Source organism: Tachypleus tridentatus, chromosome 2, assembly GCF_004210375.1.
Source record: "Tachypleus tridentatus isolate NWPU-2018 chromosome 2, ASM421037v1, whole genome shotgun sequence".
Lineage (NCBI taxonomy): Eukaryota > Metazoa > Arthropoda > Merostomata > Xiphosura > Limulidae > Tachypleus > Tachypleus tridentatus.
Window position 1 is genome coordinate 24,147,325 of NC_134826.1, and position 14,478 is coordinate 24,161,802.

A 14,478-nucleotide genomic window follows, 5' to 3' on the forward strand; every position below is an offset into this window, starting at 1 on the left:
TTAACATACATTGGACTTCAGTACTGGCTGTGTTGTTAGTGTTCCAGGAAAGTGTCTAAAAATTGGTTCTTTTATATGAATTTCTACATCTTTCTGATGGTGGGTTGCTGTTGTTTAATTCAGTTGACAGTCTGATCCCACAAACACATTAGCATATTCTACTAGAAGCTCACAGTGTGTTTATTATTGTTCTAAACCTAAACTGTAGATGCAGTTATCAAAAAATATACTCAACCCTGTGTTCATTTTTATGTGCAGTGAAATCGAAGTGACACCAGCTGTTTTCAGCATTTCTGCTTCATTATTCACCATTCCAACAGATTAGCCAAATGTCTGTAGCTCTGAAGTGCTGGAGCTGTGCCACCATTTAACAGGACCGCCAATGAGGAGTTAACGGAGAAATTACCTCCGATCCCGGGTTCATCAGGGAGTTCATACCAAAGCATGACAAATTAACTTTACAGAGTGGTTATGATGAGGCAGTGAAAGAAAGTTAGGTATTATTCTTCAGTACTTATAGATGTGAGCACATCATAGTTTCTTCTGGCCAATTCCCGTTCATTCAATTGTTCCTGTAGGCTTGTGACCTGCTTAAAGTTACTTCAAAGCTTTTCGTCACAGAAATTGCTTCCATTAAGGTGTAAGTATTTATAACACCAATATAATGATGCGTTACTTCCTACTAAAAACCTTTAGTAAATATATCCACGAATATATCTTCATGGGCTTTTAGCCACCATAATTGGATATCCTTTTTTATACAGCTGTAAACAGATCATTTGCAAAATTGATCAAAGTTTTGTTGTACTTTATATTTCAAGCAAAAAACAATAGATAATATGGGTTTTACAGTCAATACAACTTATCTACAACTGTTTCCCTGCTACTGAAGCCCCTACTCGTCCAAATGTTCGACTTATTCATGTGTTGGTCTGTCGAGAACTCAATGTTTGGTGCTTTAACGTTACCGCCTTAATCCCTTAAGAAAATACATAATGAATCATCAAAAGATATTAAACTGCCTCTCCTAACTATTCCAAACACTTCCTTACCTGAAATACTTAAGAAAGCTGTTCAGACATTTCTTGACAGAGTCATTAACTGTCAAGGGATTTATTTGTTTCACTTTACTGACTCAAATCTATAGCTAGCGAAAACAACTATCTGTGATGACATTTTGACCAATTGCATCTGAGATATATAACTTAAAGAACCGTGGTCACTTCTTTCAATCAACAAGGTGAGGAGTTGCTGTGGTGAACTTGTGTACCACTTATGCACGATTGTGAGACGTGAGATGAACTCTTGTGGTTTCAGCAGTATGTCTCTCACACTGGAGATACTCTCGTTTACCCCAAAGTTTGTACTTTTTTTCAATTATAACATCGATTTCTTTACAGATGTGTGAAGTGTTAGGTGTCTTTAAGGTACTGGATCCACAATACAATACTGTCAACCTCAAGCAGCACAATAATTTCATGGAATCGAAATCTCAAGTGGAGAAGAAAATGTTCATTGGGAGTTTTTATATTCAAATTCTGAGAATTTTATGTCCGTGTCTTGAGAGTATTGAAGGCTTTTTAGAAATATGACACATTAACTTTTATACAGTGTTATGGTAATCGTAGACACTAGAACTATCTACAGATAACTTTAAACAACCATTCTTTTTAAACAACAAAAGATATTCAAGTGTTGTTTCTTCCTTCAATTTATTATTATTAACTCCTAATAACATACCTCAAAAACAGGTTTGAAATATCCATTCTGTTTAAATTTAGCTGCATATATTTCACAATGTATCTACAAATCTTATTTCAAAAAGACTGACACACTACCAGCACATTAGTTGAGCACAATTTTGTTAACATTGTTTAATACTTTGAATTCTAACTCATGAAAATTTAAATACATTGTGCGATACTTTTAACGAAAACTAATAATCGTAATATTTACACTAATTTTTCATATTGAAGATCTTTTAAATTCAACGTATTAAAATTATAAAATTTTGCTAGTTCTAAACTATGAATTCTTTTAAAGATCAATAGCTCGAAACGATACATTTTCTGAAGAAATTCTGATTTAAGAAATAGATTTAGTATCTGCATTGCTTATTATCGTTGTTTACTGTACATTACTGTTAAACAAACAAATCATATTTGATATTACTTGTGATTCTAAACCTTGATTTTAATATTGGCTCTTACGGTACTTTTATGCAAAACTCCACAAAGAACTACCATCCTAAAGACGTCTGTAATTTTTAACTCATACACTAGGCAGCTGTACAACAGCGCCGTTCAGGAGCTTGTCTTGGTTTATACTAAAGATTTTTTTTTTGTTTTGAATTTCGCGCAAAGCTACTCGAGGGCTACCTGTGCTAGCCGTCCCTAATTTAGCAGTGTAAGAGTACAAGAAAGGCAGCTAGTCGTCACCACTCCTCGCCAACTCTTGGGCTACTATTTTACCAACAAATAGTAAGATTGACCGTCACGTTATAACGCCCCCACGGCTGAAAGGGCGAGCATATTTGGCGCGACGGGGATGTGAACCCGCGACCCTCGGATTACGAGTCGCACGCCTTAACCCACGTGGCCATGCCTGGCCAAATGTGATTGCTTAAGCCTACAACAGTTGTGGGAAAGTGATTGTTCTGCAAAGAAACATAAGGTCCTACTACCGCTTATCACCAGTTGTAGGGCCTTACGTTTGCTTCATTTTACTTTCATGTATTATTTCTTTCTAAAACTGTCTGCAAACAGCGAAGAGTGATATTCATATGAAACGTTGTGCCCTTCTAACTTATTAACATGTTTAATACTTATTATTGCTTATTCATCTTTCTTTAACATGGTAGACCAGCGAACAGAGGTTCAAACTGGAAGACAGGATATTCCCATAGAAATGTGTGTCACAGCAGACACCTCTAAAGCTCAGGGCATATCTTACATCGCACATTATAGTCTGTACTTTACTGATCCTTTTAATTTATGCAGCGGTTTTGTGGTAGTTGTTAAAGTCTGTTTTTAATAATTCATCTATGAGCATTTCATTATTCCTATTTCAGATTCAGAAATTAAGCATTTGTTATATGTCCGTGATACTGTATGTGCTATAAGTGACACCATGCCGGGCCCTTATATTAATATAAATGTGTGAAAATATATTTTATGTTTCAGCATATTTCTTGCCTTTACTAAATCCACGTGAAGAGTATTGACTAATATAATTCACTATATATATCTGTTAATTTCTATATCTGGCCCGGCATGGCGAGTATGTTTAATGTTACGGGTATTCGAAGAATGAGATTTGACCGTAACTCTTATAAAGGAATGGTTTTTTGCGACAACGGGTCGAGAATCGTGAATCTTTGGATTAACTGTTAGACCGTATCCTCTTTCAGTTACCTGACTAGGGGTTTAAAACTCAGTCTATTTAACTTATTTTTAGTTGAACTCTTTCAAAAATATTTGTTACAAAAAAAAAAGAACATGGTAAGAAATTTTCCAACGAATACTTGAAATCAAATCAAATTAATCACTTAAAATTTTAAACGAGTATTTAAACTACAGAAACTATTAAATTCAGATTGATTAACAGTATTTTTGGCCAGTAAAATAATTTTACATCAAATACATTTCAGATATGTCGATGGATAAACCCAGCACAGACCTGCACTCAACAACAACATATTTTTGTTCCTTAACGTCCGAAGGCAGTCCAACTTGGATTTCACAGAAATCCGTTCCTTTGAAAACCAAGGTCCCTAAAAATCATCGCTTGGATGTGTGTGACAAAAACTGTGAACAGCCAAAGGGATCCAAAAAAAATGACCACCAGGATATGGTATTGAATTAAATATATAAGTAATCGGGTAAAGGTAAACACACACAAAAAAGTGATAAATAATTAACTGGAAAAAGACTATAAAGTCCAAAGAACTAGAATGAAGTAAACAACTGAACAAACACGATATGAAAAATGTGTAGACACGTTTTACACTATTGTGTCATATTCACTGATAAGTTGCTTCCCTATAGGTAGCCTCCCGATAGTACAGCGGTAAGTCTTCGGGTTTACAACGCTAAAATCAGGGGTTCGATTCCCCTCGGTGGGCTCAGCAGATAGCCCGATGTGGCTTTGCTGTAAGAAAAACAAACCCTACAGGTAACTATGGAGTCAGAAAAAAATGTGTTCAATAGTTTGACTTCTGAATTCTAACTCCAACTGCATTAATTGGACAGCCACAAGTCCTCATCACAAGTATCAAAACCCGGTTTCTGGTGCTGTATGCTTTCTATTTACTTCTTAAATGGGGAGGGATGGGGGCATGTTCAGACAGAGGACAAAAGGTTTTCTTGGAAGAATCCACTAGGTATGTATATATGTTCAAAATGCTATATACTTGTCATTATTTCCGCTTTAGGGGCTGAGAAAGAACTGATCTACCCAAAGGCTAAATACTGAAGTGAATGTCAGATTAGAAGAATCACTGACTTCATTTATTCTGATAGAAGGTAAACTCTACCAGAGTGAATGTATCACGAAACCACCCAATCAATACTATGTGTGGTTTCTCTGTCGCAAAATTACCTTTCAATTCTGGCCATAAATTTTCATTTGAACTAGTATTCAGCCTTTGAGCAGGTCATTTTACCTCGCTAGTTCTAACCTTTTTTTCCACATGTTTCATTTTTTGGCTGGGAGGTATGCTTTTAATCAATATCACATTAAAATTCAATGCCAGGGCAAATTGAACATCTTTCAGTGGGTAACAAACCGAGATTCTTACTCTTTGTTACAATACTGTTAATTTTAACACCATTTCAATTTTTTCAGAATGCAATCCTTTCGAATTTTTAAAGGTGTGTCATAAGTTTCACATTTTTTTCTTTAACACTTAAATAAATCTGCACAAAACGTTTTTAGATTCGATAAAACTAATCTTAACATAATATAATGTTTAGAGATAAAAGTGTGTGAGTTTTTCTTTTAGCAAAGCCTCATCAGGCTATCTGCTGTGTCCACCGAGGTGAATCGAACCCCCTGATTTTCGCATTATAACTCCGTAGACTTACCGGTGTACCAGCGGGGTATTTAGGGACAAGAAATGATCTGTTGATCTATCTAGACTATCCCATCTCAAGGCCAACATCTTATCATTCATATAGTTATCAAGCCATATCTTAAACTCAATTCAATTTACTGTTTCCACTACATCAAAAGGCAGTCATTCCAAACACCGACCACAGTGTTAGAAAATAAAACTGTCTTAACCGAAGATGATTCTTATCCTGTTAAAATGTATATTTATGTCCCCTAGTTTTATCCTCTTCACCATTAAGTATGAAAAACGATTATGTATCAACTTTATCAATTCCCTTAATAATTTTAAATACCTAAATCAGATAACCTTCCTTACTTCAAGATAAAACAATTTCTCCATCTCATGCACCATTCTAGTAATATTCCTCTAACCCTTTCATAAAGAGCCCAAGACTGAACACAATACCATGACATATGCAGTGAAATTATAATATTATTACACTTATATTCAATATTTCTGTATATATAACATAAAATTCTATTTGTCCTACCACTAGCAATAACATGTTGCTTGGGTGGCTTTAGACTTTAGAGACTTGATCGATTATTACATCAAAATTCCTTTGCTTCATTGTTAAAGTTATTCCGATCCAAATTATACTTATAATTCAAATTATGATAACCCACATACATTATCTCACATTTATTATAATTAAAACTCGTCTGTTATTTACTTCCAACTCATTAAATGATTCTTTTGCAAATCAACAACATCCAACATCTTAGTATCATCTGCACATTTAAGTAACTTATAGACCATCCCTTCATGTATATCATTGATGTAAATGAAAAAAGGGCTAAAGTTGAGTCATAAGATATACCACTTATGACTTGAATCAAGCTTGACTGAACTTCATTCATAACAACCCTCTGTTTTTACCACCCAGCATCTCTTCTATCAAATTAGCTAACTTAACCCTCACGCCTATAAATATACTTTGTTTTACAAGTTTTTTGTGTGGCACTTTGTCAAATGCTTTTTGAAAATCCAGACACACTAAATCCATACCCTTATTCATCTCCATAAGCATGTACCTTTTCAAAGAATGTCAAATGATTTGTAATGTAAAATTTTTCTTTAGTGAAACCATATTGAATATCAAATAAAATCCTAAATTTTGCTATCTCACTTTGTAAATCATCTTTTATCAGTCTATCCAAACATTTTTCCATAGCTGATGCGAAACTAATAGGCCTATAATTATTGAGATGATTTTTATTACCTCCTTTGAAATGAGGACTAACATTAGCCAACTTCCAATCCTTCGGTGCCTATTAACTATTCAGGGACTGCCAAAACTAGTAATAAGTGGCTCACATATGCAATTCTTAACTTCTTTCAAAACCCTTGGGGAAGTAATATCTCTAAACTTTCCACTTTTGTTTTCTTTACAAACTCAGAATTAATGTGATCATCTCATTCGATCTTGTTTCCATCTATCGACTGTTCAAGATGAGGAATACTGTTTAAATTGTTACCGAAAAAAAAACCTTAAGAAAAGGCAGAATTTAATAACCCAGCCATCTTATAATCGTCACATACGAGCCTTCCTTTATCATCCTTCAAATGCCCTACCCTCATCCTAACATCTTCTTTACACTTTACGTGTTAAATAAATTCTTACAATTAATGTCTATATTTTCAGCCAAAATTTTTCACACATCTTACTGATTCTCTAACTTCCTGTTTGATCAACTTTCTTGATCATTTTTCATCTTCCAGATCTCCTGTCATTCCAGTTAATTTAAATTTGTGATGATTTTCTTTTCATCTTAATTTTAACCCTTATACCTCTTGTGAGTGATCTGTTTATCTTGAATATTTAAAAACTTGGGCCAGGGGGGTTAAGTCGTTCGACTCGTAATCCGAGGGTCGCCAGTTCGAATCCCGCCACACCAAACATGCTCGCCCTTTCAGCTGTGGGGGCGTTATAATGTGACAGTCAATCCCACTATTAGTTGGTAAAAGAGTACCCCAAGAGTTGGCTGTGGGTGGTTATGACTAGCTGCCTTCCCTCTAGTCCTACACTGCTAAATTAGGGACGGCTAGCGCAAAAAACCCTCGAGTTGCTTCGCGCGAAATTCAAAAAGAAACGTCATCAATTAATTTGACAAAAATTGTCATGAATTTTATTTCGACACTAACGCCATCAGCACAACTAAATGTTTATTATTCTTACTTTTTAATTAAATTAAATTTAATAATTCAATTTCTAAATTAAATATGTGGATTCCAAATATCATGATTTGTTTCTCAGAACAGAATTGCTGTCAGTATTTCGGGCAGTTGTTTATGACCGGTTTATTCAGGTCATTTGACTAGCCACCGATTGGTCAGCTGAACAACGAGATTGTGCCTTAACACAGAGAACGCAAGATGAACCTTGAACTAAGGGCACAGTAGACTTTCATTTACAGTGTTGCTCTTGTCTGAATGATATTTATTTAGTTAGGAGTTTCCAGTGACTCAGTACGTAGGTAAAGTAGGCAACATATTATACGCAGAAGAATGAAATTGGTAATATGTTTCGAATATGATAATAAGGTAGGATTATGACTAGCATAGCACATTATAGCTTATATATAAAATAAGTTAAATTATCCATAATCCATACAAATTATCGGAATCTTGGATATTCACTTATTATTGTTATTAGGAATTTCTGCTTAAGACAAACTTACATTACTCAACTACCTGTAACAGTTGTTTTAATAGAAAAATTAAGTGTTTTAAAGTAATCTTACTTGTTTAGCAGACGGTAAGTTTGCTAATACGTTGAGCTACAAAAGTTACCTTTAAATAATTGTTGTTTTCAAACTTAATTTGTCTTATGAACATTTCTCTTCGGTGTTTTTTTATGATAATTACAATTATAAGCATGATGGAAAATATTTTAGGTTTATAAATCGTTATTTATTAACTTATCATTGTATTAGCATAATATGTTTCCATAACGAAATATATGTTTTAATTAATATACATGTGACCTTCTTTCGTTTTTTACATTTTTTAACAAGCAGTTATTAATTAAATACAAATGTCGAGCTTGAAGCACTTTAAGGACATGTTGACTAAAAGTTCGAAGTGTGACCATGTTCTCACGACAGTTACGTAGCGTTACGATTTGTTTGTGTAGTTACCAAACTCTTCACATTAATGTATCATTTAATTTTTTAACTTTCGATAATTTGTAGTTATATGTTAAACCTATATTACTCGATTATTTTATTGTTTTTAACTATTTTAACAGGCACAGACCTTACAATGTACTAATAGCTATTTTCTTGTTGTTTTTTGTCGAATGTGAAGCTCCCCAATGGCTCAGTGGTATGTCTGCGAACTTACAACACTAAAAATCGGGTTTCGATACCCGTGGTGGGTATAGCACGGACACCCCTTTGTGTTGCCCTGTACTTACTTCCAAACAACAAGCAATTGTCAAATAATTACAGACCATACAATGTGCTAACAACTATTTTGTTGTTTGCCATAAGCCGTACAGTGTGCTAATAGCTATCCTGTTGTTTTTACTACTTGTAACAAGCAAAGACAGTACAATTTACTGAAAGTTATTTTGTCATTAAATGTAAAGTTTTTATTATATTTAAAATAAATTCAGCTTTTGAATTTTATTATTATTATTTAATGTTTTAATTAATTTGTAACATGAATTATACATTTCCTTTCAAGAACGTCCACTTTCTAGCCGTGACGTATATCTGATGAATTAGCAATCGATTAGAAAACGTAGCTTTATTTATTTCTGAAACGTAATCACCTTTAGTTTATCTAATACAACAACAGTGTTTAAATCAAGCAATCAAAGGCATCTGTTATGTAATAAATACGTTTAGCTTTTAGACACTTATAGATGAACAAGTGGGAATCCCCAATAATCGTGGCGCTCGAACTTCTGTTAGGTATTGTTTGTTTGTTTTGAATTTCGCGCAAAGCTACTCGAGGGCTATCTGTGCTAGCCGTTTCTAATTTAGCAGTGTAAAACTAGAGGAAAGGCAGCTAGTCATCACCACCCACCGCTAACTCTTGAGCTACTCTTTTACCAACGAATAGTGGGATTGACCGTGACATTATAACGTCCCCACGGCCAAAAGGGCGAGCATGTCTAGTGCGACGGGGGATTCGAACCCGCGATCCTCGGTTTATGAGTTAGCTATACAAGTGCAAAAGCCCGTCAGATATGACGGGAAACTATTGTAAACCCAAACTATTCCATATACAAATCAGCAATATACAGAAGAAGTGTAAAAGTTTCTTTTCGAGAAGCATGCTACATGCGTGTTCCTTTGGATAAGAGATTAAAACATTATATGACCACGTGATTGCATACACATCTATTCTTTTGAGGCAAAGTTGTTCTCTTCCATACAAATATTTTATACATTCAGTCTGTGTAAACAAAGGTTCTTTTTCCTTAATAAATTCAAAGCATAGATTTATACGAGTTGTTGTTTTTTTTACTTATTCTTTATAGACATCGATAGAGTACTAATGCACTTCCATGTGTTCGATCACGGGAATCCTAGTCGGATTATACCTAGTTTGACGTCATAATGATGTTGATGATGTGGTGTCACACACGTAATACCATGCCTAATCTGATCCTGGAAACTCTCTCCTTGACAAGCTTTTATACAGCATAAAATGTGCCGAAATTTAGGAGATTGTTAAGCCTATGTTAGTGATTAAATTCAAATAAAATGGAAACAGACAATCAAATAAGGAAATATTACGAGATTAAAAGTGTAATCGGATAAATTCGGAGAAACCGAGCTAAACTTGTCTTTCATGATTATGGTGTTTGTACGCCAGTAATACCAAGTGCGAGGTGCGAGTATATATGATTCGATTTTGTCAGTCATCAGGACATCCACCAACCAACCATCAAATTGAAATTCTTTTAGAGAGGATCATATTAAATTAATCTATGATGTTTTCGTCGTGATCAAATACATTATTTCAAATGGATCGACGTATTGAATCCAAAACTGTAATTAGATCTGAAATCGGTCAAGAAATGACGGAGTTACGAACTAACATTTTGTACTTGGTAAAATCCAGAGCCATTCTATGAGACACTGTGCCGTGACTAAAAGTTAGAATTCGCTTTAAGGTAATGATATATTATTTTTAAAAAGTGAAATACACAGACAATTCTGAACCATTTGATCATTCTAGGCTTTCTTGGACACCACTCTCTTAAAATAAAAATAAAGACCATCCTTACTTTTTTCTGATTAACACATTTCAAGATGGTTATCTTCTCTAACGGTAACAACAAGTTATTAATAAGCCAGTTACCCTATAAGAAAAATAAATATGTTTTAAGGGTTTCCTCAGCCATTATATATATTGGCCTATAAATATGTTTCACGTGTGTTTATAGTTATTTCCAAAAGAGGTATTCTTAAAGCCGTTTTCTCATGAAATATATACTTTAAGAGTGTTGTGAATTAAATACTATAAAATATGACGTTAATTAAACTGTTTTTATTATACGAGGTTTAAAACTAATGTTTGAAAATAGAAATCCCCTTACTGCATCAAAATTACAGTATAAAAGTGCCCAATTTTTTGCAGAAAGATAGTTTATATTATTTCTAAGCAGATAATGTTTTAAACTTTTGTGTGTGCACTGAAGTATGTTTAAAATAAAATGTTTTAAAAATGTAATTTTTCTTGAAAATTTCAAATTATTATAAAAGTAAAACAAGTAGACGTATATCCAATGTTAAAAGGTTATCACTTAGTTCTGTAGTTATGTAATAAAATGATAAATATGTTTAATTAATAGTTGTTTTACAATACATGAACTAAAAAAAAAATGTTGAAATGTAGTTCAGATTAATTTCCCTAGATGGCAATACATTTTCAGTCATCTGATGCGGCTCAATGATAATAAATATCAATACTAGAAGCAAACGATCTTATAACACTCAATACTAGTAGTTTTGTTTTTTTTAGGGCACAGCTACATAAAACGCTGTCTCTTTAAATCGTCTATAGGAACACCAAACACATGTTAGCGTCTTTAGTTTACCAGAGACTCGTAGTACTTGAGGAACGTGATATATTTGCAGATGTGCAGAAGAATTTAGAAAGACAAATATTTGAGATTTATATGGTAAAAAGGAATGAATGGAGCTATAAATGAATGTAATTCAAATTACGTGTGAATTAAAAGCACAATTTATTAGAGAAATATCTGAATAGATTTTCATTTCTACATGTGAAAGAAAGTCGCGCAGTATATACGAATGTGCCTCTTTAGTCTTCCTCAAACTTTTATAGCAAAGGATTAAGTCCATCGATGCAGTCCAACATAGCCAGGTGGGTAGGGTGCTTAACTCGTAATCTGAGAATCGCTGGTTCGAATCCTCGTCACACCAAACATGCTCGCCATTTCAGCCGTGGGGGCGTTATGATCTAACAGTCAATCCAACTATTTGTTGGTAAAAGAGCAGCCCAAGAGCCGGCGATGGGTGGTGAAGACTAGCTTCCTTCTCTCTAGTCATACACTGCAAAACGAATCAAGTCCATAGACGCCTGAAATCTGTATTTAAACCGATAGTACAGTTTCTAATGTCCCTCGCTGGTACAGCGGTAATTCTACGAATGTACAAAATCTGGGATTCAATTCCCCTCGGTGTATTCAGCAGATAGCCCGATGTGGCTTTGCTATAAGAAAGCACACGCACACACTAAGTTTCTAAAAGCATCTTAAAATATAAGTACTAAAAATAAACTTTTATTACATTAATATTTTGAAATTGATTTGTTTCAAAGGAACAAATTGAAACTATATTTTCTTGCATATTTACAGGGGAAAACCTCCGAATTTCGTTTTCGAGTTATGCTGTTTATGCTACTTTGCAATATCGTTGCACTTGTAACTTTTACCGTGTTATCTTATCAACAAGACCTTATGGAACTCTCAACTGGAGAAAGTATTCGGTTTCATAAGATAAAGAGAGTTCTCCATCTCTTAGGCCACGATAACAAGATACACTTGGCAGGAAACCTTGGCCTCGGAATTCCTTCAGATCTTCATCCATTAGACTGTCACTTGTTGCATTCAGATAATGCGCAGAACATATGTGTAGAGTGGAAATATCGTGCTCGACTTCACATTGACTACTGGCACGAAGAAAGGCTCAACTGCTATAATTTAAAGTGGAGAAGTCTGGCACCCGACACCTATTTAAAGGACTGCTATAGCTTGTCTGAAGCTTATTGGTTTGGAATAGGTGAAATTTATAAAACCTCTTTTCCTTTCTCCAATATATCACTTCCATTACAACCTTTTATAACAGGGAATGCATATCAAAATCAGTTGGGGCCAGTTCTTGAAAGGTATTGGCTATCGTCAGAAGGAGTTTCAATCCGTGTTGACCCAGAAATCCCACTTTACTTCAGTGTAAATATTAGCGGTAATGAGAAGCTATGTTTAGAAACACAGTTTAACAGCATTCCCTTTGATTCGACAAGAACAAAGCTGCCACTTTTACAATATACTATTTGTAAGGAAGATAATATCGTTCTAGCTCACTTACACGCAATAACAAAATTTCATTTAAAAACCCCGAGTACTTCCAATGTTACCGTTTACAAGAGTCCACTGTGGTCAACAGAACCCAAGCTCAATGCGCATTTGACCAATGAATCTCTGCTGAATTATGCTTCTCATATCGAAGAACATGGGTTTGAACCTGGATTTATAGTGTTACACTCTAATTGGGAAAAACACAAGGGTGATTTTGAATTTCATCCAAATTTTGCTGAAAATCCAAGTGAGGTGATCAACAAATTGCACAGCAAACGATTTCGATTACTTCTAGCCATTCATCCGTTTGTTTGTGTTGAATCATCAGTTTTCAGTAAAGGGGTGAAACGGTCATATTTTATATCATCTTCTAAATGGAACGTGCCACTTCTCTATCCTTGGAAAGGGTCAGTGTGCGCAATTATTGATATTTCAAATAAAAAAGCTGCGGATTGGTTTATTAATCGTCTGAAAGAACTGAAACAAAAATATGGAATCGATGGATTTATTTTTGTAGGAGAGTATTCATCTTCTCCTCCTCGTTCTTACAATCATCTTGGAAAGCTTATTAGCCCAGATTACCTTCTAACAGAATTTCTGAGATTAACACATGAGTTCGAACTGGTTTCGGGAGCATCTGTTGGTTTTCAAACCAGAAACGTCAATGTGTTTGTGAAAGTATCTCCTAGAACATCTACGTGGGATTCTTCTAAAGGAATCGCATCAGTTTTACCAACAGTGTTAACACTGGAGTTGCTGGGATACGCCATCGTTAACCCTGGTGCTGTTGGAGGTGACATGTTAAGAACTGTGAACAACACAAAACCTGAAAGAGAACTGTACATACGATGGCTCCAGCTAGCGGCATTTATGCCAGTTTGGGAGTTTTCTTTCCTTCCAGGAGATTACGACTTGGAAGTGGTTAAAGTTGCCAAAGTGATGTACGTGATACGTGAACAGAAAGTATTGCCTATCATAAACCGATGCATTAAAGAATATGAGGAAAGTGGAACCCCAGTGTTACGCCCCTTGTGGTGGATGGAACCACGTGAACCAAATGCGTACGTGTGCAATACGGAGTTTTCCGTTGGAGCTGAAATTATTGTAGCGCCCGTTCTTGAAAAAGGAAAGAACAACCTAGACATATACTTACCAAAAGGTTGGTGGCGTGACGAAATAACAACTGAAATATTAAGAGGAAGTAAATGGCTTTACAACTATTCTGTTCCTTTAGATAAAGTGGCTTATTTTACACGTTCTAATCCACCCTCATGATTTTTCTCATTGGTATTAATTTCCTTATGTATGGACTCATTATGCTACTTTGTCGTTATCGTAAACCAAAGAATGCGATTACACATGGAGTAATGACCAACTTACACAAAATAACTAAGTTCGTTTTACTGTGTTCCACTGTTTGTATAAATTGTTAACATTTATAAAACGTAAACCTAATTCTGAGCGATGTAAGTAAGTTGATGTCATGTGATAAGTTATTTATTTCTTAAGTCAGTAATTAAAAGATGATTTTTTTACGTAATACGCTGACCATAATTTTTGTGTGTGTGTGTGTGATTACTCAGGGAAATAAGTGCTTTTATATCATTCCGTGTTTGTGAATCATATGAATACATATATGAAATATAATAATACTAATAATACGAAAAATACCAATTGAAATAAAAATGTATCTCAGAACGGTTGGTGTGGGTATTAACACTTTTATTAATAAGGAGAGAACAACATTTCGACCTTCCTAGGTCATCTTCAGGTTAAGAAAGAGAGAGTGTTTAAATATGACCTT

General features: G+C 34.6%; 1 protein-coding gene across 1 annotated transcript; it reads left to right on the forward strand.

The window, feature by feature from the left end:
• The first annotated feature begins 11,964 nt into the window (after positions 1-11,964).
• Positions 11,965-14,033, forward strand: LOC143235327 (myogenesis-regulating glycosidase-like). Its single transcript, XM_076473379.1, has one exon. It carries the CDS (start codon positions 11,985-11,987, stop codon positions 13,947-13,949), a length of 1,965 nt encoding a protein of 654 aa, XP_076329494.1. The 5' UTR covers positions 11,965-11,984; the 3' UTR covers positions 13,950-14,033.
• Positions 14,034-14,478: the final 445 nt, after the last annotated feature.